This window comes from Lynx canadensis, chromosome A2 (genome assembly GCF_007474595.2).
Source record: "Lynx canadensis isolate LIC74 chromosome A2, mLynCan4.pri.v2, whole genome shotgun sequence".
Classification (NCBI taxonomy): Eukaryota; Metazoa; Chordata; class Mammalia; order Carnivora; family Felidae; genus Lynx; species Lynx canadensis.
Window position 1 is genome coordinate 148,030,265 of NC_044304.2, and position 26,251 is coordinate 148,056,515.

Sequence of the window (26,251 nt, forward strand, 5' to 3'; positions counted from 1 at the left end):
AGAGTCGGCAAAGTCTTCTAGATTTGCCAAAAGCACTTCCCCTTGACCGTGTCCAGCTAATACCCAGAAACCCGGCAAAGAGAAAGCAGAACTCAAGGCTGTCTCAGGTCTGGCAGTGCCACTCTCTCGATGTAAATCACACAATATCCAGAGAATTCCAAGGGAAGCCTATTAAATAAAACAAGCAGGAGCTCCACGTGGGTTCACCAATATTTCCCTGGGACAAGACTATCAGTCAACATAAAACAGGACATACTGCTTAGTCTTAGGAAGGCTTTTGATCCAATCAAGGGGGCTCTTGAGGGCACCAGCTCTAACTCGTTGAGATGAGAAGCCTGAGAAGGATAACAGGTGAGAGAAGAGTCCTGGATAGAAAGGTGCCCCCAAATTGCTGATGGGCCAACATCAGCCAGCACCTGAGGCGAGCAACTTCTGGAGGACGAGGAGGAAAGGCTCATGTCTCAGATCACACCATTCTACTCCACCTCAAACAATTTCTATGCTCCAATAATATCCACGGTTTCCTCACCCCATGATCTGGCTCTTAGCCTTGTCGCCAACTCTAGCAGGTCCTGAATTTCCCCCCATCTGTTTCCCTGCATGGATTCCAGATGGATGCACCAGTCAAAAGGGCTGAGGCGAGAGGAAAAGGTACCTTCCTCGCCCCTGCCCACCTTCCCCAGTCACCCAGCCCTTAGAAAGCCTTTGCATTAGCGCACGAACCCAAGGCGGACAGAGCACACCATTTAGGATGGCCTAGTGAGGCCGGGGTAACTCCTCCACGTGCATACCAGCCCTAGGGAAGAAGTAAGTCTGCACATTCACCACTGTGATGCCCACGATAACCCTCCACCTTGAGGCAGAGAAGGGGCAGGTTGTCATTCATGACTTCAAGAGCAACATATCTCCTTAGCTCAAACTTGTATCACTTGCCCACCAGGCCCAAAGTAGTAAGAAAGCATGAGATAATGTCTATCCCGGCGGGGATAGATTGCCTTCACAATAACCAAAACGACGGCATCTCATTCCTACCTTCTTCAGCTTGCCACTTTTGGTGCCCACGAAGGCCAGAGAGTGATTCTTGTAGACGTAGGCAATGACAGAAGTCATGCGGTCCCTGTCCTCCGTGAAGACGGGAATGCCACGCACCATCTCAGACACGCCCAGGGGGGCATTCATATCCAGGCCACAGAAATTATCATCAATGGTTAAGAGCTGAAAATTAAAAAAAAAAAGAAAGAAATGAAAAATTAGGAGGAAACATCAGGGCAATAAGCAGAAATACTGAGTCAGGGAACTACAGGGCTAGAAGAATCCTTTTATACAAGAAAAACTCAGCTCCAGGGAAACTAGGTGACCTGTTAACAGTCAACCTAAGTAGGTGGTAGGACCATGGCAAATAAATACAGATCCCTAGAGTCTCTTTCCTCTCTTGGCCTCCATGGTCTCTCTGCCCCCACTCCAACCCCTCCAGGCGCCATCTTGGTAACTTAGATGGCCCATCATCACTGTCACGTCGGAAAGCACTGGGCCAGCACCCATGAGCATGGGCTCCAGGCAGCTCTGCTTAGGAATAAGAGGGAACATGGCCTCCACATCTACCCTTCCTATTGAACAGACCACAGAGGAAGACTCAAGAGTGTAGAATAGAGAACTAGAAACATTAACATGCGAATGACAATATCATGACAGAAGCATGTGTAGAAAATCAGTTGGGGAAAGAGAAATAGGAGAGGTGGAAGACTCAGAAACAACTCAACAAACCACAGTGGTACCTCATGATGCCCCATCTCAAGTGCCCTGCCTTTTTCAAAACGACAGTGAAGGTGGACAACCCTGGCCTTGTCATACCTACACCAGCATTTGCCAAAGTGTCTTCTGTGGAAGCCAAGCCCCCCAAGATGCTCTAAGAAAACAGGGCTCCTTGGGCAAATTATTTTGTACTGAAACATAGTACATTCTAACACTATGTAGGAGACTCATAACAATTATAGGAAAGGTCTGAAAAGTCTTTTTAAGAAGAAATATGTTTAACATTCCTTTAGCCTTTCCCAAACATTATATTCCCTAAAAATGACTGGGACACCTGTTAGCATTCCTTAAAGAGAATATCCCCTAGATACTCTGTGAGACTCATGGATCCAATTCTTGCTCCTGAATCCCAGACAGTTTCAGGAGCCAGGGAACCAACAGGAAAAACCTTTGGCCCATTTTGGCTGAATCTCGCCCTGTTTTATTCCAGGCTCCCAGATCCCCACATGAGCACAGGGTCACAGTTGGGTTCTGTCCTACTGGGAAGTGGAGAAGACCTTGCCGTGGCTGGCAAGGGGCCCCCAGCACCACCACCGAACAGCTCTGGTCTGGCACAGACCTCTCCGAGGCTCTAGGAACCTACGCCGATTTTTCTCTCCTTCTAAGAAGAACTGTGTGGCCTTAGAAGAGCTATTCTGTCTTCCTGTGCTTTTATTTTCCACTCTATAAAGATGAAGGAAACAACCCCTGTTTTTTGATGGGTTTCCATAAAGCCTATAGAGCTCATGCCTGTAAACGTCTTTGGACTTTGCAGAAAAAGGAGTGAAATAAAATACAAGGTGTCACTTTTTTAAAGGCTTCAATCCAGCCAAAGGAAAAGGCATCTGGAGAACCAGCAGGCAGGCTCTTGCCAGCAAAGCTATGTGAAAGTGGCCAACTCTGAGCTTTCCGGAGACTTGGGGGACCCCTTGGCTCCCTCCTAGAATGGAGGGAGCAAGATTGTCCATCTCAGAAAAGACAACACGCTGAGCATCTAAAACCTCTCCCTGACCTCTCCCCTACTTCTTATCATGGGGGCAGTCAGGGTAGGGCTGGAGAGAGCAGGGGAAGGCCCGGGCAAGCCACGTGCAGAGCAGATGTCTGCTCCACGACTTTGATCCCCCCTGGCCTTTCTTGCTTGGTCTGGTCAAATAGCCCAGGCCAAACACGACCCTCAGCTCCTCCCCGCTAAAAAACAATATAAGAAGTCAAAGTTAGGAGCAAGCTTTCAAGGTCTAGTCTCATCTTTATGGTTCTTTCCTAAAATGAGAAAATGGGGGAGGAGACAGGTGGTGGAGGGTAAAAGGGATAGAAAGAAACAAAGAAAGAAAAATCCAGATAAAGGGAGGATGGTGTCTTCTCCCTACCGGACATAATGGTAGGGTGACCTGCCCGAAAGGCATGTCAGGGGAGGCTTAAGGCATGCTGGGAATCCTCATGGCCTTGCATGTTCCTGCCTCTGCTTCATAAGGAGCCCTTGTCCCCAAGTTTCTTGGCTCTAAGCTGTGCCACAGAGACTTCTGCCATTAGCAAACATATCTTGCCTATTATGAACCATTTACCAAGTAGATAAGGCTAAATGGTTGGCCACGCCACACAAGGAGAAACTAAGGCAGGGAGGGAGCAAGGCAGGCCATGTCTGCCAGTCTCCCACCACCCTTGGCACAAACGCGTGCCTCACTGACCTGGGAGACTTAGGCTCCTCAGCCCCCAGAATTACATTTCTGAGTGGTCAGTAACTGAATACCATTCTTCCCCTTGGCTGAGCAAAACACAAGCAAATAAATAAACAACCACCTACACAAAGAGGTGGCCAATTGCAGCATTAAATCATTGCTTGCTCAGAGGCAGCAAGTCTCTGCCACTCTGGCACCTTGAGCAGCAAGGGGTCCAGGGAGACATGTTTTCATTGGGAAGAAGCAAGGACAGCCCAGCCTGGAAGCCTGGTGGCCAGGGCTCTGCCTGTCTTCGGCTCGTGACAGCTCCCCGAGAGGGAGGCAGCTGGTCAGCTCACCTGTGCCTGACACTGCCTACCTCAGGGTGTCGTCATCAGGCTCCAAGAAGGCCAAGGCTGCAGCTGGAGTTCCCAATGTGACATTGGGATTCCAGGGACAATGATGGCTTTCTCCCACGCCCCCACCTTGCATGGGTTTCTCCCTCTACATAGGGCCCCAGGTGATAGAGATGTGAGCAAGGCCTTTGACCAGGTGCAGCCCAGGTCTGCATGGATGCTATGGCACAAGGGGTCCTCGCTCTTTGTTTCCTCAAAGCAGGGGCAACGGGAAGGGGGTTTTTAACACTAAAATAACCGAAAAAAAAAACACATGACTTGGGTTCACACGGCAGCTTGCTTCCTAACTATACAACTCAGCATTCCTGTTCTCTGAGCCTCACTTCCCCTTGACTGTAATACAGCAAGACGGGACTGTCATGAGGGCCAGGTGAGAAAACGGGAGTGAAGACACTGGGTAAACTGGAAAGCACTTTGTCAATTCAAGGTGATATTTCATATTAGTTTTTTTTAATGGAAATCCGGCCCAGAACAGGGACAGAATGGCTGCAGGGAGTGCCCCTAGCATGGCTCCTGACCAGAGCAGGCTCTCTAAGGACACCACCATGCTGGGTCTGAGCAGCCACAGGGTAATTAGAGCACCAGGGGGAGGAGGAGGGAGGACCCCACAGGGCCCACAGACCCGGGAGGCTGAGGTGTAAGGAGCAGATGCCAGGGCCGTGTGGGCCTTGGAAGAAAAGGCTAATTGGTGAAAGCCTTCGACAGGTGAGGGCTGGTGTGGATTCCAGAACACCCTGGGCGGTGGGGGAGGAGAGTGTCTGCTCTTGCCCTGGCCGAGCCTCCCCTGGGCCCCATTAACAGCAAGATTAGAGTGGCAGCCAGGGGAGCCAGGAGTGGACTGGACCCCACTGTAATCAGGAGCCCAGCCACACCTCTCCCTCAGCTGCTCCACAAATGCCCACAAATGAGCTTTGGCCATTGGTATAATGCTTATTTATTAGAGAGCAGCTTCATTCTTATCAAGGCAAAAATAAGGATCTGTTCCATGAAAATATATGCGGTGTCTCTTTGGGCAACCCTGTGAACAGGCCAGGGCCCACACCCTTCTGCCCCAATCAGGAAGATCTCAAATTCGCTTTCCACAAATGTCCCCACGGGTACATGGCTTATAAATTAAGACCTGTGATCCACAGGACTCCAGGGCCCATGAGCTCAAACACAGGACCATGTTTTATGTGTCTTTGTGGCCTTAGCTTCATAGAAGGTTAAGACGGATGTTAAATTGATGGATGGATGGATGGATGGATGGATGAGCAAATAAAAGCCTGAGTTTCACAGTGGTTAACACTGAGGAACTAGAATCAGAATGTCTAGATTTGAATCCCAGCTCCACCACTTAGCGCTGTGTGACCTTGGGCAAGTCACTTACCCTCTCTGTGTCTCAGCTTATCATTGGTATAATGGGGATAATAATATGAGTATATACTTCCTAGTGCTGTGGTAAGGATTACATGATTTAATGCACGTAGAACACTGTCTGACGCTTCCTAAGTGCTATGGGAATGTTAGCTCATATCGTTTGTCATCCTTAGACAATTCAGACAAGCTTTGGGAGGCTCATGTTTTTAGGGAAATTCATGGTGTCTACCTCAGAGAAGTGTTATCACAACTAAGGAGACTAATGTTATCAAGATGAAATTTCAAAAGTGGTACTTCCTAAAGATCTACGAGGCCTATGAGACTGTAGGAAGGAACAGAGGAATAGTGTAAGATCCAGAACATTTAGCGTTATTCATCAGAAATGCAAATTCTTGGGGCACCGGGGCGGCTCAGTTGGTTGAGCGTCTGACTCTTGATTTCATCTCAGGTCATGATCTCATGGCTGGTGAGATGTAGCCCCAGATCAGCTCCCAGCCAGGTGTGGAATCTGCTTGGGGTTCTCTCCCTCTCTCCGCCCCTCCCTTGTTTGCACATGTGCACGTACTCTTTCTGTGTCTTTAAAAAAAAAAAGGAAAGAAAGAAACACAAATTCTTGCATGGCCTCCGGATCTATTGGATCGGGACCCCTGGAAGTGAGACTCAGGGACCTGCATCATCGCCATGGAGGTCCCCTTCCTTGCCAGGGGCGCCACAGACCAGGCCCGGGGAGAGAAAGCACAGCCACTCTGAGCAGGCCCTACTGGCCCCGGGACGCAGAGGCCCCACGGCAGCCTCCCCAGCAGTGGTGGCGGAGGTGGTGTGGAGAGCCAGAGCTGACACTCCAGATTACAATCTAATAGCTTCCTGCGCTTCCCTCGCGCACAGCGGCAAAGGTTACCGTGCAATTATGTGTCGCTACATACAAATGACAGAGCAGTTACGGTTACTTTACCAATTACAGGGAAATTGCTCCCACTCTGTAGAGAGACTGGCACTCTGAAAAGCTCTATCATCTCCGCGGAAAGGGGGTGTTATTCTGCCGGCATCCTTCCTGCAACAGCCTCCCCAGGCTCCGGGGGCCGGAGCTCCAAAGCGGTCGCTGGTGAACCCCAGTGGGGAGACTCTGAGGAGACTCTGAGGAGGGCTGAGGAAGACGTCAGGGCTGGGACACAGTGGGGGCATCTCCTCAGGAGTTCCTTGGCATTGCCCCCAAGCCCCACGCCCTGGTGACACATTCATAAAGAACCACTGTCACCCGATACGTGTGCCAATCCACTCTGAAGGCCATGGGTGATGAGGTGGGACACGATCTGGTCCTGAAACCACTTCTCACCCCGGCTAGCGTGGCCCTTAGTCTGGTTCCTGCTGGCAGCTCCCCAGTCAAGTGGAACAGTCGTGGCCCCGCTCTCGGTTGCCCCGCCTTTGCAGAAACCCCACATTGAGTCCTTATTATGGAAAGGTCAGAACTAGGCCAGAGCTCAGTGATCCAAATGTGGTGCTAATGAGGTAAAGGTCACCAGGTCCATCCCCCTGTGGGCCAATTAGCTCAGCTCTAGGACACAGCCTGTTCCATAGCCACAGGCTGCCCCCCTTACCCCGGGCATCGACTGTTTACAAATATCCCAAATTGATCCAAAAGAGGCCGACCAGGTGAGCCAGCAGGGAGGGACAGATACAGCCAAGTCTCCCAAACAGGGACCCAGCTGCTCTGGGTCGGCGTGGAAATACAAAGTCAGACCTGGTCCTCCCTTGCTCCGTGGGCAGCTCCTGGTCCAGCAAAGAGAGGAGTCCTTCCGTGTGGGAGCACACCAGCTCTCCTGCCCTTCCTGAATGCAAAAGTAGCACTCAACCTCATGCAGAGGAGTTCTGAGCACCCCGGGATCCCCGCCACAGAGCTGGAAGGCCAGACCATCACACAGGGAGAGAAGGTGCCAGAGACTTGCCCAGGCTTACCCTCTGAAGAGCCTTGTGTTGGGCCATTTTCCATCAAACTTCTGGTATCGTAGGCTATTGGAGCTCCTGTTTCTGTTAGGGGAAACTGAGGCAGTGAGTGAGGACAACACTACTTACTGATCTTCACTTATTAATATGCTTAAGAACGTGTAGGAAGGAACAATTAAATAAAAGCCTAGGTGAGGACCCAACTATATAAAGATGGAAACATTTCATCTGTCCCTGCCCCTTTCCCAGTGGAGACAGACAGACCTGGGCTACAACTAGACTAGGCAACACATGCCCTGCCTCAGTTTTGTACCCAGCGCTGGAAGTACAGTGGGCGTGGTGACCAATGACCTGGGGCAGCAGCAGGGTTGTGCAGGAGGGCTGACATCTGGGCTCAGTTCAGAGAGCTCCATCCAGCACAGGGCATGGCCACTCTTCTACATATCAGCTATTTCAGAAAAGGAAAATAACTCAAGATTTTAGAATCCAACAGCCTCATTTTGCAGAAGGGGAAATTGAGGCCTATAGCGTCCAACGACAATGTCCCCACCACCGGTGACCTAGTAAGTTGATGGGAAAATGGTACCAGAACTCCAAATCCTCAGTCCAGAGGGACAAAAACTGATCTTACGTAGGGGTTTCCTGCAGGGTTGCTATAGGGTGACCCCAAAGGAACTTATTCCAGGGCCAAAGACTACTCAGGGAAGAGCCCCTGCCTCCACTTCTCCTGTCATGCAGGATATGGGCTCTGCCTTTCTGGGACCTGTGGAAGCAACCAACTCTCCCCTATGAAGGAGGCCCTTGGCCAGTCATCAGAAAAGGGCTTCCTCCTTTCCTGGGTCTATTGGTCCCAAAGAAAGTGAGGGCTGAAGTTTTGAAAAGAAATAGAAGTTAGGAAAAAAAGAGGATCAAAGGCCCATGAGGTCCTTGCTAATGTGGAAAAGAAAAGGTCTTTAGATTCCTCATGCTCAGCAGCCCTAAATTCTTCCTGTTAATTACACACACACACACACACACACACACACACACACACACACACACACATCCTGAAAGCTGACCATAGCAGACTTCCACTGGAAATAGGGAATCAGTGAATTACGCATGTGGGATTTCTTTTTAAAGGGAGATATTGATCAGATAAGCTGAAGTAGCTCATGTCTAAATACAGACTCCAGTTGTAAAGCCCTGCAGTATAGGAAGGTAATAATCACCCACTTATTGGGGGCCATAGCTCAAATATGACCACTGACCCCTAAGGGGTTAATAAATGCAATAGCGTCTGATGCCCACAGTGCATCTATCCCTTGAGATGACTCTGACTTTGACGGCAGGGGTAGAAGGTAAGCAAAGAGAATCCTCGGGGAGGTGGAAACATCTTGAGGTGGCTCTGGTAGGTTTTAGATTTACTTGTCAGAAAGCTTCTTACTCCATAAAATAGTCCCATGTGCCCGAGTGCTCATTTCTGTGACAAGGAAAAATCCCCCAAGTTGGACTCTGACCCACCGATTCCTTTACAGTTCTGCATAAAATTTCCTTTCTCTTTTCGTTCTAACCTCTCCTCCCCTGAAAGTCTGCCTGTGGCCCATGCTGACCCCATGGGTTGAACTCTCTTGAGAGCCAGAGAAAGCCTTGCAGCAAGTGAAGGCCGGCCCTCTCACCCTGGTTGTGAGCACAGGCATCGGAAGCGGAAAGAGGGAATGAGGCCCCATCCACCTCGTTACAAAGTGCTATCTCAGAATGATTCCTGTATTGTCTTTTCCAATGAGATTGTAGGGACAATGAATGTATACGGAGACCGAGAGAGGGGAAGCCAGAAAACCACAGTCACAACAACCTGGTTAGACAAGACTGTTACTGAAGGGGCTTCATGAGAAGTATCTCGGGCTTGGAAGGACAACCCAACAAATCACACCAAGGATCCCAAGAGTCAAGTGCCAGATTTCTAAGCATCTAAAAAGGGTGGGTACTAAAATAGAGGACAGAGGTCATTGTGTTTTAGGAGTTATGTGTGTATTTGTGGCTTCCAATGCAAACAATCATGAAAGCACTTAACTATCTATGGATCAATGGGAATGATTTGCTAAAAGCAATGCTCATTTTCGTACTCATTTTAATATTTTTGCATGTGCTTGAGATCGTCTGTGCCCAATCGCACCAGGTATCTGAGTGGTCTTTCCCTCATCATCATAATAAGCTATCCTTCTGATAGGAAACTAATGCCAGTAGCTTGAGCTGTTTTCCCAGGAGAGAGGCATTAAGCCAAGCACACTCTCTGTAGGCCTCGCTGTAACCAACAGTGAGCTGTAGCAACATACCCCTCCTAGGAATTGCTGAGCACAGCCAGCAAAGAGTAGCTCCAACAAGGGATCGGATCCCGGGGGTTGAACCCATGACCTTCTCCTCATTAGCTCAGCTGCTGAGAGCCCTGGGTTCCATCCTCTGATAAGCAGACAGGCTCGTGATACCATGGCCAGAGCTATAGTCCAGCCAAGCAAGAGAATCAGGACCCCACTGGCCCAGCTCTGCAGATGGCCACCATGCTGGGGCTAGCCCAGTAGTCCAAACTGGACCTGTGGGAAATACCAGGGAAGGCTTCCTAGCGTTGGGAATGGTACCAAGCACAGCCTTGTTGGGTGCCACTTCTCTCCATTTGTACCTTAACTTCAGAGGTCTCCGGTGGCTACCTGTCAAGGGCAAAGAAGCTCATCAATCCCACCTTCCCACCCCCTTCCAGAATGCAGCAGACAGCCCCCGCGCCACGAGGGCTGTAATTGGAGCGGGGCGCGCCACAATGATTAAGTTTGTGTGTTTTCTGGCGGGCGCTGGGAAGCAGCGGCCCCGCTGGCCAGGCTGAATTATGGGGTAGGTCATTCCCTTGTTAGTGGGAATAAATTCTATTAGCCCCACTCTTGTTGCCGTGCATCTTCCCCTCTTGCTCCTCGGGCTCGTGAGTGAGTCTGGATAATGTTGCCTGCATGCGGGATAAATCAGCCAAACAAATCCCATTATATTTTGGAACACTGACAGAGACACAGTAATGACACCGAGACCGGGAAAAGATGTGGGCTTTCTTCTCCCCCTGATCCCGTTCCATCTACGTGGACAGCATGGGGGGCCCAATCCACAGGGGAAAAAAGAATGTAAATGGAGAGGCTGAGTGAAAAACTCTCTTAGTTGTCTTTTCCCCTTCTCTCCACTAAGTTTGTTAATGAAAAGAAGCAAGCGCCCCGCACGGAGGTGTGGTCATTCCCCTCTGCCTTGCAAAAGCTGAGGGACACCTGAAGGGAACAGCAGGGAGAGTCTGGCTTGGAATGTAGCCTCTCTTTCAAATGCCTTAACTGAGCATTCACAACACGTGCCAGATGCAGGGAAAGACGAACAGGGTACACACCAGGCCTGGGATATGGAACATGACATCTGGGTTAGGCAGAGCCCAAATCTCTCAAAAGCAGATCCTGGTGAAGAAAAAATACAAGTATGAAATCCTAGTAATGTCACTAAGTTACTTCCTGTCCCATCGGGTGGTTATTATAACCAAAGGAGAATATACAGGTGGGGCCGTGGAGGTTTTAAGCGTCTTACAAACACAAAGTGTTCTATGACTCTCATTATTTATTAATGTCTACGTATTTCTCTTTCCTTAGGAGTCTCAACACACTTTATGAAAGGGATATTATTTTTCTCACCTCCTTTGTGAAGATGAGACACATAGTTCAAAGCAAAAAGGAAGCTTCATCACCAGCCCAGTGGTATCTCACGAGCGAGGACTGGCTGAGACCCAGAGGTCCAAATTCTCAGAATCCCAGCCAAGACACCACCCTGTGAGGATGACAGGAGTTGAAGGAAAGGCCCAGAATGCAGATGTGGACCGTGGAGCCTGGCTGGTCTGCGTGCTCACTGAACAAGAGACCCGGATGCCCGTTTCGGCTGGGCTACTAACACACCATATGGGGCACATGTGTGTGCATGTGTGTGCACGTGAGAGAGATCTTGCCGCATTAGCTGCTCCGCGTAGTGTGTGGGTGGAGGGAGAATGTGTCACAGAAGGAGGGGGAAGAGGGCCCCAGGGGATGAGCGCAAGTGAGATAGCAGGACACAGCAGAGAGAGCAGCAGAGACAGGGATGAAGGCCTCCTCAGGTCTCCTGGCAGCTGTCTTTGTTAAAATTCTGTGTGTGGGACTCCTGGGTCCTGTCACTCTCCCTGCCGACTTGAGAGGTTCCAGAGCATTCTGGGAGGACATGTCCCTTCACCTGGCCCAGCACACCACCCAAGGCTCAGCCACCATCCTGTATCCCAAAGGACCGTGTGTACTTAGCTGGGATATGACTTTGACTGCAAACCCCGTTGGCCAAAAAGAGGAAGGTGGGTGGCCTTCTCACCTGCATACCTGGAACAGAAGCCATGTCAAGGGGAGGGAGGGAAAACTTGATTCTATAAAGTTTGCAATGTGGCAGTTGCAATATGGCAGATTCCCAAATCCCAAATTTGAAGTCTGGAGTACTGGGTCAAAGGGCCATGAGGGGTGGGTACCGGGACCAATGAGAAAGTAGTGTGATGTGAGCTCTCACTGGGTGAGAGTGTGGTGTGCGTTGAGCATGCCTGATGGGCCCAGTGTGTGTGTGTGTGTGTGTGTGAGAGATAGAGTGGAGCTGAGGAAGGAGGCATGGGGCAGGCAAGAGGAGGAGTTCCTGGTCTGAGCAGGGACTATGTCTGAGCAGCAAGAGAAAGCTGCCTAGCACCATGAACAACAGGATACACCCCATCCAGCCAGAGCGGCACTTCCTGCCGACTGGGAAAAGAAAACACCCTAAGCAGACTAGCAGAAACCAGCACCCGGAGCCTGGGACGGCCTCCTGACCATGCCGGATGCTCACTCTCATGGACTTTCAGGATCCCAGGCGCCAGACGAACCTGAGTAACCATCCAGGCTGGGATGGGAGGCCAGCCCATGTCCAGGGGCAGGGGGTGACCCTGTCTCCTCCCAGGGCTGCCGTGCCTGCTAAACCAATGCATACACAAGTCAAAGCAAGGGCACCTGTGAACGGGGTTCTCCTTCACTATTCCTCACTGTCAGACATGAAGCGAAGCTTGGGGTTAAAAATCAAAAGCTCAGTCCCTGTGCCTCTGTGAATGTTGTGGGATAGAGCAGGACTGGCGGGTAAACCCCGAGTCATAGACAGGTGTGGTTTAGCAATGGTTCTCAAGCAGGGACTTCTGGAAATGTGAGAGGCTTTTCTAGTTCTTGCAGTGAATGAGGGTCCCATTGGCACTCAGTGTTCTAGAGCCTGAGATCCCAGGATCATAAATGCCCTGCAATGCCCAGACAGTGCCTGCACCATATTGCCCCACACTGGATGCCACTGGCACACCACTGAGCACAAGTGGGGAAAGCACTGGGCTGAGAATTAGGATGTAGGTTCTAGTCTACCAATCATAAGACCTTGAGGGATCTACTTGACTTTTCTGTTCCTCCAGCTCCTCGACTGGAGGGGATGCCTGCCTTTTCTATTATCCTACTGCACTGTTGGGAGAAGAAAAGGAGGTGATGAACCCCTCTGTAAACTGTCAGGCACAATATGAACTCCTGAGGCAGCCCAGAGGCCACCACTCTCTGTTCCCACTACTGAGACGTGACCGGTGGGAGGCAATGATTCTGGATAATAGTTTCTGCCCTGAGCACCTACATTTTTGTATTGGGAGGTCACTTGAAGTTCAAGTTTTAAGGGGAAGATTAAAAAGCTGATTTTTGCCCCATATGGCCTTATCAGTACTAAAGCTGACATTGCCTGACTCCTATGTCCACTTCTCAATTGGATCCAAACTCAGGGAAGACTTAGTGGCATGAGTAATGACCTGTCCCATGACCACAGCCATTGTTCCCATCACACAGGCCATAATCACCTGCTGGGGCGCAGCTCCCTCCTGGGATCCTGGGCCCCTGGAGACCGATGTCGTTTCATGATTGGCACCCACCAGGAGGGAGCACGTAGCCAAGGGCCTGACAAATGTTTCATCGATTCATTAATTAATTCGAAGGTGGAAGGGCTAGTGTTCCATGAGGTTACCCTAGAAGGCTGAAGAAAGGTTGAGGAGGCATAGATAGCTTGCTTGGGGGATCTGGGAGGCCAGGCCACTTGGCCCATGTGAACACAAGAGCTTTGGCCCACAACAGCACACTCCCCAGCCTCATTGCCCCACCCTGGGTCAGGAGTGTCAGGGCTCCCAGGAAAGGGCTGGGAACTGTCACCTTGGCCTGCTTAGGGTCATGGCACATGACAGAAGCCAGAGACAATGGGCTTCTCATGCCAGTCATCTTGTGCTCTGTAGACAGAGGGTTTGGGGAGCCTGGGTGACATGACAGCCTTCAAAAGGGAAAGACAGAGACCATCCCGTGCTGAGTAGCAGAAACAGAGATTACATCATTAGCATTAACCCTTCTGAACGCTCAGAAGCAAAGGGACTCAGGTCGGTCTTCAGTCTGCTGAGTCCCAAGATAGAATGGGACCCCCAGCTGATGCCTCTAGGACCCTCCTTCTGCCTGTGCCCTCCTGAGACCTGTAAAGCAATTTTTAGACAACAGACCATTTGTTCTTGGATACCTCTTCCCATTCAGGCTGGGAAAGCCAGGACACAGGAAAAGAATGGCCTAGAAGGCAAAGGGGGAAGCTGCTTCCATCTCCCACAAGCACCAGAAAACACCTGGGCTGCTTCACCAGCCTCTACACCCAACACCCACTCAGAGATTCGTGTTTGCGACATGCATTTACATCCCCGTGAGGAGGCCACTCCGAGCCTGCCAGCCCTTATCTCTGATGTGGACTCCGCCACCCTTCCCTGATTCACCTGGAATAAAATCAAAACAATGGGGAGCTCTCTGGGGACCCGCAGACTGAGAACCCTCCTCACATACAACCCTTCCCCCTCTGCTCACCAGGCTGTGGCCCACCACGAATGCCCCATGGAATGGCAGGCTGAGTCACACAGATGTCTTCTTCCCACTCCACCTGGTCTTCCCTGCACACAGGCAAAATACCAGCTGGGACATAATAAGGGGGCCAGAGGCCCCAGGGCTTATATTGCTTCCTGCTCTGAGTTCGGGAGGCCTGAGTTCAGGGGAAGGAATGTGGATCCCAAGAAATGGGAAGGGCCGGAAAACCCTGAAGAATACCATGGGATGAGTGGTCTACCGTAGGGAATTAGGAAAACAGGAACACAATAAAAATGAGTCACTGGTCAAGAGGTACAAACTTCCAGCTATAAAATAAATAAGTCCTGGGGATGTAATGTACTACATGATTGACTATAGTTGATATGCTGCATTGTATATTTGAAAGTGGCTGAGAGAATAGATCTTAAAAGGTGGCACCACAAGAAAAAAAAAACATGTAACTGTGTGTAGATAACTGGACGTCATGTGGCAATCACTTTGCAATACATACAAATACTCAATTGTCATGTTGTACATCTGAAACCAACATGATGTTGTATGTCAATTATGTCTCAATTGAAAAAATGAACCACTAATCATACCTTTTCAAGCTCTATGGATTGTAATTATGATGAAGCTAAGGGAATCCCTTAGCCTACAAACCACAAGTCTTAAAAGTCAATCTCTTGGGCCTACGCTTCCCTCCACCGTGGTCTTACAAAGGGCAGGCTGCAGGACAGAGGCCATCCGAGATTCCATCCCACCTCACGGGCCTCAAGGGAATCTTGGACTCACAGGCAAAAGAGAACTCTAGATTCGTCTAGTCCATCATTGCCTCAAGGCAGGAAAGGGAGAGAGGAAAGGAACCCAACAGCCACATGAATGGGTGGAGGACAAGCTGGGTTTGCAAGTGGTGTGCCCACGAGGACTCCTCCCTGGGGAGGCCCAGGAGCCTGGCCTGGCTGATGGCACGGGGCGCATGTGTGGTCTGAGCTGGGGCCAAATGAATTGTAGCCGAGCACCTGAGGACTGGAGCAAAGTAATCCGAGCGTCGGCCGAATCAAAGGAAACTGATACTTGACATTACAAGCTGGTGTGGCCTTTTATACTGGCTGGGGAGACAGCCCAGCCTGGTGTGGAGTTTCTGGCCTCCTCCTTTCTGCTCTCAGCCCTGAACTTGCCTCGAACTTGAAAGGGCTAATTAAAGCCCAAAGAAAAATCAAAAGCTTGTTATCTGGCTCCATGACTCCCAGCCCTGGCATTAGCTTGTCTTGCAAAGCTGTCGTCCCTCTGTTCTCTCCAAGGCCACCATGCGGTCTCAGGACCCGCAGCTCTGCAGACTTCCATGATGAACTTTGCTTTTTGTATTGTGGCAGGGAGCAAGGGCGGGGCAAACACCTGCCCATGGGCAGCCAGGCTGATCCCTGCAGCTGAGTCTACTCCCAAAAGCATCACCCGAAAAGACAGAATCTGAGCCAGTTTTCTACAGAAAAGCATCTATGGAAAAAATAGCCAACCCATCTGATCTCAAAAGAACTAGCTGTTTGGTAAGCACACCGCATAGACTTGCACTTTCAAACGTAGGGTGTGCATACTTGTGTGCATGCTCGTGGGGGTATTTATTGTACGTGGGCACACATGCATGTGTAGGTGTGCATGTGTGTGCATGCATGTGTGCAAGTGTGATTTTCCTCAAGAGGCAAAGGAAATTTTCCTCGAGTGCTGTGTCTGCCATTCCTTCCCAAACTATGTGACTTTGGGCAATTCATTCACCTTGTTGGGCCTCGGAATGAAGGTACAGATCAGGGGGTTTCTAAGGGCCTTCCTTCTCCATGCCGGCTCCCTACTGCGTCTCCCCAGGGAGCTGTGCTTGAGGCTGTAATATATGTACATACAGTACAGCACCTGGCCTTTATAGCCTGCATTTGGGAGAAGTCCATGGCCCCCAGGTCATAAACCTGTCTTGTTTCATTGACTCTATTGAGTGAATCCGCCATTGCCTTAAACCAAAGGCTCCCAAAGATATGCCACCCACTAAGGCTCAGCAGGTACAGTGGAGTCCCCTCCACTCTCTGGCCTGGCTAAGATTGTCAACTTGTTGCTTCCTTCTCTGGCCTCTCTCATTTCCTTTGTGACACTAGGCTTCTCAGGATATCTAAAATAAATGGCATCTTTTAGTTTCAGCCCAACTACCTAGAAAACTCACCAGTGGAAAACAGCATGAGCCTAAATGTTAGGGCACCAAAGGCAAACCTTGCCAAGTCCCTTCCTTCTTCTCCATCTCCCCAACCCCTACCTCAAAGTCCCAGAGCCCGCAAGAACAGCCCCTCCCCCCACAAGCTGCCTGGGTGCCAGCACCCTCTGAGATGGGTTTGGCAAGTAGCCATATTTCATGAAGGGAAACTTAGACTTTTTAAATCAATCAAAATACATTTCACTAATGTGGAATCCCACCAAAGTTGGGCTAGCAGTCAAGAATCACATCCGTGAAAACACATGTTCCACTTGTGTGTGAATTCTCCTTTCTTCTCTCTAGGATAGACTTTTCTCAAACTAGGTTTTTAAGTGAATGAAAAAAAAAAAGGAGGGAGAAGGAGAGGGACACAGGGCATAGAAGATGCTCATAAATCAGACTTCTAAGTCACTGGAACAATGAGAAAAAACTGGACCATTTTAAAGATGAACAGATGTCAAGCCATAGCAAGCTGGATCATGAGTGAGTTAGGTTGGGAGAGGCAGGAGGGTGGGTCACCTGTTGCATGTGTCCCTGGAAAGGTCTTCTAAACTAGCCCTTCATTCTCCCCTTTCTCTGGTTTCCTTCAGCACTTCTGTCACTCAGTAGGGTTCCGAGGCTGCTTGCCATACCTCTTCCACGGAACAGTGCACACAGAAGATGCTTAATACATGCAGTTTTTTAAGTTTATTTATTTTGAGAGAGAAAGTGAGCAGGGGAAGGGCAGAGAGAGAGAGAGAATCCCAAACAGGCTCTGCACTGTCAGCATGGAGCCTGACATGGGGCTCGATCTCACAAACCATGAGATCATGGCCTGAGTCAAAACCAAGAGTCAGAGACTTAATCGACTGAGCCATCCAGGTGCCCCATAAATGCAGTTTTCTCAGCAAGCTCTGTTTTCACCTCTGTGTTCCCTAGACTCCCACCATACCACTGCTCTCATTTAGCCATTTCCTAAGGATCCTCAAGGGACAAAAGCGTGATGCTCCTGAAGCCCTAGATCTATCCCAAGTATAGAATGACTGGCTCCATTACTCCCAGTAATGGTTTTATTCTAAGTTCCCAGGAAAGTGATTTTTGGCATGGTCAGTAAGAAAGATGGATATGTGTCTTATACCACAGGACACAATAATCTTGTCTTAAAAATGCCTGGTGTATGTGACATTTGTATGACGCAATCCCCACCTATTTCTAGCATGCCCTCCTAGAGCCATGAGCTAATACAGAATAGAGAAAAGCATCAAATAGGAAATCTACCTTGCAGCTCTAGCTCCAGCTCTCACAAGCTCAGCGCCATAGCCATAGCATGTTTGAGCTGGTGCTGATCTGAGTCCAGTGAGACCCACAGACGTGTTTGTCCCGTTGGCAAAATGGGATGGGTGATTCACATCCCATGGAAACCACAGGCTAGCATCCCCCTGCCACGCCACGCCATCCCAGCCCACAGGCTCTCCCCTGACTCACCGCACTGCTGCAGGGAATGTCCTTCACCTTAAGCCAGGCCAGGTCCAGCGTGCCCTCGCCCCGGTAGCAGGACTGCAGTCGCTCCTTAATGCGATCGTTGATCTGCTTCAAGATGAAGATGCACAGGGCCGACTCATCCAGGGATTTCATTTTCCGTTTCTGGCCCTTGGAGAAGACAGTGAACAGGAGGTCGTCCTCCGGACGGACTCCGAGGGTCCGGGCGAGCACAGCCCCGGCTTTGGACAGGTAGGCGGCCTGCAGCAAGCGGTACTCCACCCCGCCGCGCTCACAGCCAATGGGCACCTCCACGTAGGAGTTGAAGGCGGTGTCCTCCTTGCAAAGCCTCACAAGCTTGGATGTATAGACCTGCTCCTTTGTGGTGGAGCCTGGTGGAGACACCATCTCAGGCTGAAGCGTCAAAAAGTAGACAAAATTGCCACTGCTGAAGCCATAGACATAGTAGATATCAAAGTCAGGGATGACAGTGAAGGTGTCTGAAGGGATCTTAATCATCGAGGCCACAAACTCATCGTGGAAGACATAAGCGAACATGCCGTCCGCCTCTGAGTTCTTGGTCAGCTTCCGGCTGGAGATGGTAGGGAAGTACTCTGGCTTCCCATCCACTGCTGTGGCAATGAAGAGCTTGTCATCTAGGTTGCTGTAGGAGACGATCACTCCAAAGACAGAGCCACTCTCGTTGACTCCAGACAGGTAGTGTTCCTTTTTGTGAAAAGGCTCCCCCAGCTTGAAGAGGTCCTCCAGCCTGAGAAGCTTGCAGATGCCTTGATACAGGCTCCCACAGGCAATCAGCCTATTCTCCTTGTAGTCTATCAGGAGCATCTTGTTGACATTGTTGGTGGTGGTCAGGGGCTCATTGCACGTCTGGACGATGCGGGGTGGGTAACACTTGGGGTTGTCCTCATCCGGCCCTGTCTGGTGGGTCACCAAGACCTTCAGGTCACTGGAGAGCTTGTAGATCCGGTTGACGGCCCCCAAATAAATGTGCCCTGTCCTCTCGTCCACCACCAAGTGATTAAAACCCTCAGCTGGCTCCCCGCGGAATGTAACAAAAGACCGCTTCTGGGACACTGGGGGTGGCTGCCGGGAGAGCAGAGTGGAGGAGCCCATCCCCACCATCAGGAGATGGGAGAGCAGGCAAGTCCAATTCCACGGCATGGCTTTCATTTCAGAAACGGGTCCTCGCGGCACGGTAGCACTTGGCACAGGGGCCTCCTCGGAGGGCCAGGACTCAGGAGTGGAGGCTCCCTGTGGGGGAAAGGAAGGATGTGATACTGGGTAATAATGGTACAGGGCTTGTGTGGCTGGCCCCTCAAAGCCCTCTGCACATGCTGAGACCAAGAACTGCACTGGAAAAGCTGGAGGCTATGGGACTCGGCCCCCATGCCTGTGTGGGTCACCCAGGTCTGGTTGACAGCAGGGCCGGCAGGGCAACTTCAACAATAACAACAATGCTAATAATAATGATAATAGCGACGATGATGACGATGAAGCACGGCCATTGGCTATCTAGCGCCTGGCTTCATAGCAGTCACTGTCCAGCACCTTCCAGAGACTATCTCATTTCATCTTACAAACCCTTCAGAGTTGGGTATCTTCTACCTTCCCCTCCAGATCCATTTCCCACCCTTCTCTGTGCCTCGGAGGCTAGCCTGTATGGACGCTATATCTGTGGGCTGCCTGCCTTCAGGCCTGGTTAGGTACAGCCAGATGGGAGCATCAGCAGAAGGCTGGCAGGAGGGGGAGGGGACAGGGGATGGGGCTGGGCCTCCACGCTCACCCACAGGTCTCAGTGGTTCCAGGTGTGCCTCTCCACACTGCCTCTCTGTCTCCAGGTGCTGTGAACCACCTCCTGCCTGACTCCACTTAGTCCTAGAGGAGGTAACGGGCCTCACTCTTCCTACCCCCAAATACTGCTCTGCTCTTAGGGAGCCATACCTTTGTGAAGAGCTCCCATATTGACCTTTGCACAAACAACTGAATTTGCATGCACTATCTCCTGCTGGGACCCTGATTCATAGTCCCCTTAAAGTAAGTAGTACTTTTATCCCCGTGTTGCAGCTTAGGGAAGTTATACAACTTGCATAGCTATAAGCAGAAGTGGATTCAAACCTGGGTGTGCAAGTCTACAGTGGGTTCTCGTTTTTAATTTTTTTAAGTTTATTTATTTTGAGAGAGACAGAGACAGCATGAGCGGGGGAGGGGCAGAGAGAGAGGGAGAGAGAGAGAATCCCAAGCAGATTCTGCACTGTCAGCACAGAGCCTGACACGGAGCTCAAACTCACAAAATCGTGAGATCGTGAGCTGAGCTGAAGTCAGACGCTTAACCGACTGAGCCACCCAGGCACCCCCAGTGGATTCTCATTCTTAACTGCTAACCCATCTCAGTTCACCCCAGCCTGAAACAGATGGGGATGTGCACCAGCTACTGTTTATATGCAGCAGAATAGTCCAAACAACCCTTTATTGGGGTCCATTGGTCACAGCCCCAGTCTTCTAGGTCTACACCTATGCAGCGGACACTTCTCCTTCACACCTCCCCACTGCCAGATAGTGCATGAGGTCAAAACTTTAAAACCACATCCTGGATCCCTTTGCACCACGACAGCAACCAGGTCCTCTGGGTACACTGCCCGGCTCTGAGCCCTGATGTCATTTTAATGAGGCAGATCTTGGCTGCCTCCCATATTGGGGCCTCCTCTGAGAGGTTTTCATTAAAAGGAGAGAACAAATGGTTTAAGAAGTGGCCCAATAAATAAATAAGTAACTCCCCATGGAACAAAATAGCTCTTGGTCCTAATGGTCTTATTCATTTCTATTCAAGAGGACGGCTTCATATTTCTTCCAGTTTGAGAGAAAGCAGGGCAGGAATGGCCTGCATCTTACTTGGGGGCATCTCAGCTTTGTGGAATTTCTCTCACCCAAATCCTCAATAATGGAGCAGTGGGAAGAGGTAGACCAGGAAGCAAGAGAACACCCCACAGGGAGAGTGCAAGGTTACACAAAGATCAAGAGAAGAAAGAAGAAAGCAAAGACATGACGTCGTCAGCTAAGATCCCAACCAAAGCCACACGTCTTCTCGAGTGAACATCAGAGAGGAGAATGGTTTGCACACCCACAGCCCAGAACAGTCCTGTGAGTCCAGTACCTTCATTCACACCCCCATGTGGGAAATGTCTGCTCAGGGCACACACAGAATTTGCAAAATGCTGCAGGATCCAAGGACAGCCGAGGCTGGGGTCAGGTCCCAGTAGATGCCACCAGAATCTAACTTATTCAGATAGTGAAAGGTTATGTGACGGCAGCTCCCATGAGGAACGCTGACTTCTACCTTAGGGTAAGAGAGCAAGGACAAGGCTGTGGGATGGCATCTGGGCCTGGCCATGAACTAAGGGAGGACACGTGGGGCCAGAAGAGAAGGGGAGGGGTCAGTGTAGCAAAAGTCTGAACATATCAAATGGCATATTCACCAGGGAATGTTTGTCTGGAGAACAGGGTCAGGTAGGAGACAGGGCTAAAAGAGGAGCCCCAGGCCTTGTCAGGACATCCCTGCGAGGGGGAGACAAAACTTCGTGGTATTGAGGAGAGAAACTTAAAGGAAGAGAGCACGTGCTCCCAGAGAAGGGTCCCATGCTTCAATTTAGCCTCTGCAGAAGGACTTGACTTTGGGGTTGAGGGCTGTGGGCTCCGTGGGGGCAAGGAGGCCCACCGAGTTCACTGGTGAGTCCAGAGTGCCGGGCTCATGCCCGACGTCCAGCGGAAACTCAAGACTTACTTTCTGACCGGCAGAGAGAGGGGCTGGAAGCCAGGAGGAATGTCAGTATGTGTGGGTCACATGCCGCACCCAGGCCCCATGCACATGCTTGCACACTGACTACCTCACCCAATCAGTACAGCTGTCTGCTCTGCTTGGGGTTGTTCCATCTGCTTTTCAGATGAGGAAACTTAGGGTCTGCAAGGGCATGGGGCTAATAAATGGCAGAGTTGGGGCTGAAACCCAGGTTTGCACCCCTACAAAACCCATACTGTTCCTAGAGACACACAATTCCAGAGTCCAGAATATAGAGCACTTGGAAGCCTTTTCTAATCCATGTAAGTCCCTAGACAGAAAAGCCCCAGGACATCACCCAGGAACACCTCCCCACCTGCTCTGTAGGAGGAAGCCTAGCCCCTGGGACCCACAGGGCATAACCTGGCAGATAACATCCATCAGGCGGGCACCACTATTCACCTCTAAAAAGTGATAACGACAGAAAGTGCCTGGCACAGGGCCTTTGGCCTGGCACACGGTATTTTACTTATTAAATGATAGTTGTTCTTCTTGTCAACAAGACGAAATGAGATGAAAAGGGTTAGGATTATGATAACGAGATAGTACGTGATGGCACCATCTCAGTTAGAGTGATGAGGACTCAGGATGGTTCATCTTGAACTGCCTGTGCAAATCCAAACATCAGAGAAGAATCTAGAAGCTTTTCATCTGAAAGAGATAATCCAGTTTAATGACTTCTGATCCCCGATTTTAAAGACAAGGAAGCTGTGATCCAGAGAGGTGAGGTGATTTGTAGAAGGTCACGTAGTGAGTTGAAGGTGGGGATCGCATTGAGCTCAGGTCTCCAGACTCCCAGCCCAGTGCTCTTTCTACCACCTGCAGCCTGTCTTCCAGCTTTGTCTGAACCCACCTCAGCACCTGCTCCCTGGCCTTTGTCTTGGGTGCCATATGCCCGGCTAACACAGCTCTCAGAACATTACTGGCAACAATGAAATTCCAGCAAGGCTGGTAATCCTCACTCCAGACAGGCAGGTGCCAGTCAGGACTCAGCCACCAACTCTCTGGAGGGAACTTTCAGCAGTTCCCATATTGGAACCTGCCAGGAACCAGGGAAGTGTGCCTGCCACACCCCCTGCCTTACCGTACACACTCATGGGCCCACACGCCAATCAACAGTTCTCTAGTTTGCGAGAAGCGAGGCAAGGAAGCCTGTAATTATGAATTTACTGAGCAGAAAGGTGCCAGGGCTCTCTCTCCATCTTCTATTAGACACTGAAATGAGACACAGTTATGCATCTCAAACACTTATCACCCTCATCTAGGGATAGTGAAATTACTGTGCCTGGAGAGAGGGGAACCCACAGAAAACAATAACATATGATGGGAATAACCAGCCTCCCTTTTTACACACCACGAAAGGACTGATTAGAAAACAAGTAACAGGGAAGTGGAAGAGAGAAGGAACAAGCAAGGGTGCGGGCTCTGGCTTGCCTCACTGGAGACCCTGCTGGGCACCACCACTGCAGGGGTGACCCAAACACAGGGCACCCCCCAAGCTCCAGACCCACAAGTGGGCAGAGCTGCCAGTCCCTTGCTCCCTAGGACTGCCTGAGGCTGCTCTGTCTCCAGGGTGGCTCCATTCCAGGACATCTGTCCTCATAAGTGGTGACCCAACCTAGGAACCCCTGCCCCCAGTGGCACGTCCTACCCACATCATTTCTTGCTCGGTCATCAATTAGCTGCTTTTCAAAGTATTGGAGGGAGCATTCATCCCAACTCTGATCCTTAAAGGCAAGTGATGTGACTGGGTCACCCCAAGATCACCCCAAAGACCTCACTGAACCAGCAGAATGTGTAATGAGTGGAAAGCTGGGGAACAAAAAGGCTCTGGATCAAACCCAAACACACTGCACATTTCCCTTCTTTGAAATCAGATTTTAATTCTGAATGATCTCAGGGGAGATGGGACTCATTTTTAGAAGCTGATCATCATTTTGATTAAAGAAATTGGGGCTGTCTTTGTTTTATGTGGCAAGTGTTGAAGAGCTCAAACTAATTTTCATGAAATAGCACCCTCCTCTCAGATTCCTGAGTAGAAGAGAGGAAAGTTATTACAGACTAGTTTAAAATAGCAATTACTTCACGAAATTACTTTAGAGTTTACAAAATGTTTTCATATACATTACCTTGTTCTGGATTTATTGTTCACTGTTAGGTAGAAGAGGTATTTGTAAGTCTGCCTCCTTTATAAATAAGGAAACTGAGGCATGAGCAGATACAAGTCAGGTCTGGGCTGAGGCAACACAAAGTCATGCTGGGGTTTGGAAAGCTCTTCAGTTGTCCACAGGACCTTTGCAATGGGATAACAGAACATTCTGAAGACATATTCTAGGATGATGTTTCAAAAGACCATCTCTACAACATACCGTGAACCCAGAAACCAATTGAGTGAGTCACACGAGCTTTTTTATGAAATAAAGTAGAAGAGAAAAATAAGACTATGCCACTTTTAGGAAGGGTAACCACTATTTAGTGAGACTCCTGTTTCAGCCATATATATGTATGCATTGAATGTGATGTGAATGTATTTCTTCCTGTTAGTCACTCAGATGGTTAATTTTATAGGTCAACTTGGCTGGGCTACGGTACCCAGGTACACAGGAAAACATTATTCTGGATGTCTCTGTGAGGATGTTTTCAGATGAAATTAATATTTAAAAAATTTTTAATGTTTATTTATTTTTGAGAGACAGACAGAGAGCAAACGGGGGAGGGGCAGAGAGAGGGAGACACAGAATCCAAAGCAGACTCCAGGCTCCAGCTGTCATCACAGAGCCCAACTCCAGACTTGAAACTCACGAACTGTGAGATCATGACCTGAGCTGAAGCCAGATGCCTAACCGACTGAGCCACCCAGGCGTCCCTGTTGATGAAATTAATATTTAAATCAGTGGACTTGGGGTGATACACACTCCCCCCTATAAAGTGGGCATCTATTTAGTTGAAGACTGGCCTCTCTGAGCAAGAGGGAATTCTGCCAGCAGATAGCGTTTGGCTTTCTGCTGAGTCTCTAGTCTGTGGGCTTATGTGGCTCTCCTCTGTGTTTCCAGTTTGCAGGCCTACCCCTGTATATTTTAGACTTGGAGACTCTATAATTGTAGGATTCCTTAAAATCTCTCTCTCTCTCTCTACACACACACACACACACACACGCACACAGATTCCGTTTCTTTGAAGAACCCTGACTAATGCAGTCATGATCAAAAAGAGTTTTGAAAGACACCATTAGAGATAGTGGATATCTGTTATTTTGCTCCTATACACTTACCCCCTAGGGACCCACCTCTTCACCTTCTTTCAGCCCAAAAGCTTCTGGGGGAGTGGTCACCACCCCTGGTTCAAGGGGGAACACATGACTTGGGCCCAAGCCAATCAGCACAGAGCTGCTGGCAGGGGGCAGGGCAGGGCAGGGCAGGGAGTCTCAGTGATTGGTTCAGGCATGGCTACCTGGTCTGATCAGAATCTCTGAGAGATCATGGCCTGAGGGAAAAGTTCTAGGTCTCCATGGATGTGACCTTGGAGAGGTGTGAGCCTGAGAACTGCAGGCACCATCTTATAACCATGGGGGTGAAAGATGGGAAGGGGAGCCTGAAGAGAAGGAAGCCAAAGCACAGAGAAGAGCAGAGCTGAGCCACTGGAAACTACTGGATCTCGGGGCCTGGTGACATCACACAGATGTCTAGATCAAGCATGCTGAAGCCAGCTCTATGCTTACACTTTCCAGTTGCACGAGCCAAAATTTCCCTTTTGCACAAGCCAGTGTGGGTTCTGGAATTTGTTAATGAAAGAATCCTAACCCATATACAGAAAAATCCAGCCTTCTAGCCAAAAGACGACAGTGTCTCTTACCACATCCTCTCTAATAGACTATTCTTTCACAGGAAAAGGAAAGCATGCCAAAGATATCTCCATGTCCCACTGGCCACAGAGATAATCTAGAATTTTGCAAATAGTGGGGCTTTATCTCAGGTAAGATTTGGGTGTGGGAAGGTTTGTGTGCATGTATGTGTGTGCTGACTTAGGTATTCAAACACAATGCTCCTCTCTCTGCTGGGTGTTTGCTTAGAGGGCTGTGCTGGCAGGTCTCTTGGGGTGTTCTCCACCTGGCCATGCCTCTGTGTCTTCTTCATAGGTGGTTTATACCCCCCGAATCCCCACCCTTCAACCCCCCTCACCTAGGATCTCATCTTCAAAGAAGCCAGCTCTGACCCTGGCAATGCATAGGATGCCCCTGTGATATGTTAAAACAGGAATCAGTTCCCACCAGAGTCTCACACTTTACAAATTATGTTGTATTTGCCCATATATGCTATCCCCTCTCCAAAAATATGAGCTCCTAGAAGTCAGAAATTATGTATTTTTCACCATTATCCTCTCCAGGTCCAAGACTAGAGCCTAATACATGGTAAGTATGTAATCCATGTTTGAGAACACATGAATGAATGGATAAATAAATGAATGCTGAGTGAATGAATGAATGAATGAATGACTACTCCACAGTAGTATGTATGAAGTGGCAGCTGGGATCACCTACAGCTGAAGTTCAAAATGAATCTTGGTGCTGGGCCACTTAGCTCAAACAGTGACCAAACGCAAAATGTTGGGTTTCCCTT

The 26,251-nt window shown here is 49.8% G+C and overlaps 1 protein-coding gene across 1 annotated transcript in view; it reads right to left on the bottom strand.

Moving 5' to 3' along the window:
* The window catches only part of PLXNA4 (plexin A4), a 438,400-nt gene that overhangs the window by 348,302 nt on the left and 63,847 nt on the right, over window positions 1-26,251 (bottom strand). The window contains exons 2-3 of the mRNA XM_030308459.1: window positions 17,789-19,054; window positions 1,033-1,215 (exon numbers count right to left, since the gene is read on the bottom strand). Of these exons, the coding sequence (XP_030164319.1) occupies window positions 1,033-1,215; window positions 17,789-18,973 (1,368 nt within the window). The 5' untranslated portion in view covers window positions 18,974-19,054. The remainder of the gene's footprint in view (window positions 1-1,032; window positions 1,216-17,788; window positions 19,055-26,251) is intronic.